Source organism: Belonocnema kinseyi, chromosome 1 (genome assembly GCF_010883055.1).
Source record: "Belonocnema kinseyi isolate 2016_QV_RU_SX_M_011 chromosome 1, B_treatae_v1, whole genome shotgun sequence".
NCBI lineage: Eukaryota > Metazoa > Arthropoda > Insecta > Hymenoptera > Cynipidae > Belonocnema > Belonocnema kinseyi.
Window position 1 is genome coordinate 20,819,740 of NC_046657.1, and position 3,664 is coordinate 20,823,403.

Genomic DNA, 3,664 nt, shown 5'->3' on the forward strand with positions numbered 1-3,664 from the left:
TTTCATTTTTGTAATGGTTGCAAGTATTTTTCTGATTCACGGGTTTTCAAAAATCAACGCAAAATAACAATTTTTTATTAAATGTCGAGAAGTGCGACTCCTACAAAAACAAAGTTTAAAAAAATGCGTTTTTATGCAAAATGATCTCTATTTCACTCTCTATTTCGTGTCGGCGAGCGAAAAATTTGCAAGTGAATTATTTAAATGATGGAAAAAATTGTAGGGTGAAAAACTACTTGAGATCAAATCTGGCTGCAGAACGATTGAACGCACTTGCTTTGTTAGCTGTAGAGTCAGATTTGCCCATGTCTTTAGAATGTGATGACATTATTAATAACATTGCCATCCAAAAATCAAGACGTACAAATTTTTAGTAGACAGTAAGTTTTCCACAAAAATCTATCGTATACATAATTTTGATTGTTGAATGTTATGCCATACTACACGATTGTAAAGCCACTCAACTATGATAAAGTAAAATATTTGCTTAGAAAAAGTGTGCATTGTATTGATTAAAATGTTATTATACCTAACTTATTTGATCATTTAAGGAGAGAAGTTAAGGAGGGGGGCGGCAATTTTTGCAACTGCCTAGGGGCGCCAAATTTCTAAATCCGGGCCTGGTAAGGTTTAATTTTTTTCTTTGTTGTTTGTTATTGACACACCGGTAAGTGATGGTGTGTGAAACCCGAGGTTGGCAATTAACCAGTTTCAACATGAAATTTCTTTTTACCAATGGAAAGACACGAAAAGTGAAAGGGTCTGCCTGGTATTCGACTCGGTGGTTCGAGTCTTGTGAAAGGGGAGTTGTGACGGGGTATTAGAGACCCCGCACAAAAACATTAAAAAACAATATTGAAAATATACTTAGCTGTCAGGAATCGCTGAGAAAAGAGCCCAGAGTAGCGAATCAAATAAATTGTCATGATATAAATGCCAACCTCGGAAAAATTCCTTATTTGTATTTATTATTTTGTTTAATAAGTAACAAACCTTGTTACATGTTCCTGCGTTCATAAATAATCTGGATGTACTACCACCCACAACAAACGACCCGTCAAATTTGCTAAGGTAACGGAAACGTAGTCATGGACCAAGAAGAGGAGGTTTCCCATCATATGCGCAGTGGATAAGATTCCCGCTCTAACACGAGTGCTGGGAAACACAGGAATTAGCGCACCCAGAAACAGAAGCGAATGGAAGACGACCAGGGCCAAGCCGTGGAATTGGTGGATCGACGGCGCGCCACCACGCTGCGGAGAGACTAACTGGCGACTGTCCCGCTCCCTCGTGCCTCTGTCTCTCGCCACTGATCTTTAATGTCAATTTCGTGACACAAGTGGCGCTCCGGTTCTCACTTGAGGCGACGAACCGATACGCTACTCTGTGGAGTGATTCGTTACTCTGAGCTCAGACGGAGCAGATACGTAAGAAAAGAAAGGCGAACGCCACTACACAAAATAAAAATTTAACTCAGGAGAAAATTAATTAAACCGAGACGGAAATGAGAGTAACAACACGAGGTCGCAGGACCTTACCAGGTAGACCCTTTACATAATTTGTGTCCGAATCAATAGCTGGTAAATTGTAGTTCAAAGACGTGTGCTGAAATGGTAGGCGCACGCCGTTGGAATTAGTTAGTGTCTGACCTCGGACAAGGTCAGGGATTTTATTTTGTCAAGTAAATTCAGGGTTTCGTGGTCGGGGTAAATTGGAACTTATAATTACAATCTAACTTATAGGGTCTTCAAACCCCTATTTATCTATGACTTCGGTAAATTGTACGCGAAGCGTAAAATTTCATATCTTAAAATAATAACTGAAAAAAATAAAATTTCATAAACCGTAAAATTTCGAAATTTCATAAATTGCTCTCGAGTGAGCCAACCAATCTCGCGCTAATTTTGGGTAAACTGGTTCCCCCTTGTAAGTTTGAGTCCGGAATTTGAGTACTATTTTACATTTAAGTATTATATCATAATGAAGTGCTTCTTTTTTTGTGTGTGTTAACCTAACCCCTCTTTCATGCGTCACTCCTTACTCACACCACTCTATCGGAGCCAGTGGCGTAGACAGGGGGGAGATCAAGGGGATCAATCCCCCCCCCCCATGGGAAATTGAAAATATAATTTTTGAAAAATTGTGCTTATACATATTCATGTATGCATTCATTTATCGAAATGCCATTAACCTTTTTGCAGTAACATCATTTATATCACTCTAAAATTAGAAAGAAAAAAATCTTTTCATGATAGTTATGAATTTGAACACATTGGAATTCCCGCGCCTAAACAAGCTTACCAATTGAAAGGCATAAAATGGCGCTGTCATCGATAAGGACGTATCGAATTCATAAAGTAAATATTGCGGATTTATAACCTATTTTATAATCACGTTCGCGTTGTTGTTTACGTTGTTATCTAATGATGAAAAGGTTTTTAGTGACAAGAACACCCTTTGCCAAGAATAGCGAAAATGAAAAAAATTCAGAATTATCTGCTGAAACAACTGCGAAGAGACTTCGTTGTGAAGCGTCAAGCTCCTGTGAAAATACAGTCAACCGAAGCTCTCTCGATGAAAGTGGAGAGAGTGTTGAACAATCCACTCCTCAAGTAGTTATAAATAGAAATGACATCGGAAATTTTGTCGATACACGTTTAAGTGAATCCCAAGCGTTCAATTTATTAAAAAATGTTTGGGTGCCATCTAAAGATTATGCGTTTCCGTTGCTGCAAAAGTTCGAAGCTCGAGGATTAAAGTTTTGTTATAAATGGCTGGAAGAATTTTCCTGGCTAGCCTACTCAAAATTGCACCAGGGTGCATTTTGTATTTCATGTGTAGCATTCGCTAAAAGTGGTGGCAAGGGATCGCAAACTTTGGGTCAATTAGTAAAAACGAAATTCGACAATGGGAAAAAAGCAAAAGAAGTAAGTTTTGAGCATTTTTTATACAATATATGATGTCTTTTTAATCATTAATTATTGATAAGTTTATCTATAATTTTTCAATATTCTTTTAACTCACCCAGTCAAATAATTCGTATCGATTTCACTTTATAAAAACCATATTATTCCACTAGATTGTATTTTTTGGTTGTTTTTTGAAAAAATTATCCAGATACTTATTTGAAAAGTTGATTCCGGGTGATGATCGCGAAAAAAAATTATAGTATAAAAAGTACAACAATGCTACTTATAGCGTTAAAATCATTTCTGCATTTTTTTTAGCGATCATTTTTTGCATTCACCATATGATATTACCTTTTAGAATTATCTACCTTGAACATACTTTTAGAAACACCGCCGAGAGTTTTCGAAATAAATGAAAATTTCATAGAAGATTCTTTCATAAGTTTTTCACGTGTTATTTTGACTTTTATTACAGACTTTTCAAGAACATCAGAAAAAATCTTATCATATAGGGGAGATTGGGGAGTTGTGAGACATGGGGAGTTGTGAGACAGCGCCATCTTTCATAAGATTCAGCAAGTTCGACGTCGGTAATGATTGCCACCTTTGTTTTCCAACGCAACCTCACTTTTCAGCTCGAATTCATCTTGTACACATGCTTTGGGAGCGTCGTTCCATACAACGTATCTTATCATTTGCTTGAAAGTTTCACCACGCAGTTTGTTCGTGCCCGTTTCCATCAGTTCTTTCGGCGG

At 37.2% G+C, this 3,664-nt stretch overlaps 1 protein-coding gene across 1 annotated transcript in view; it reads right to left on the bottom strand.

Annotated features, from left to right (window-relative positions):
- Positions 1 to 1,143: 1,143 nt before the first annotated feature.
- LOC117176986 (zinc finger MYM-type protein 1-like) overlaps positions 1,144 to 3,664 on the bottom strand; it is a 4,885-nt gene continuing 2,364 nt past the window's right edge. Inside the window, exon 4 of the mRNA XM_033367428.1 lies at positions 1,144 to 1,384. Coding sequence (XP_033223319.1) covers positions 1,144 to 1,384 — 241 coding nt within the window. The remainder of the gene's footprint in view (positions 1,385 to 3,664) is intronic.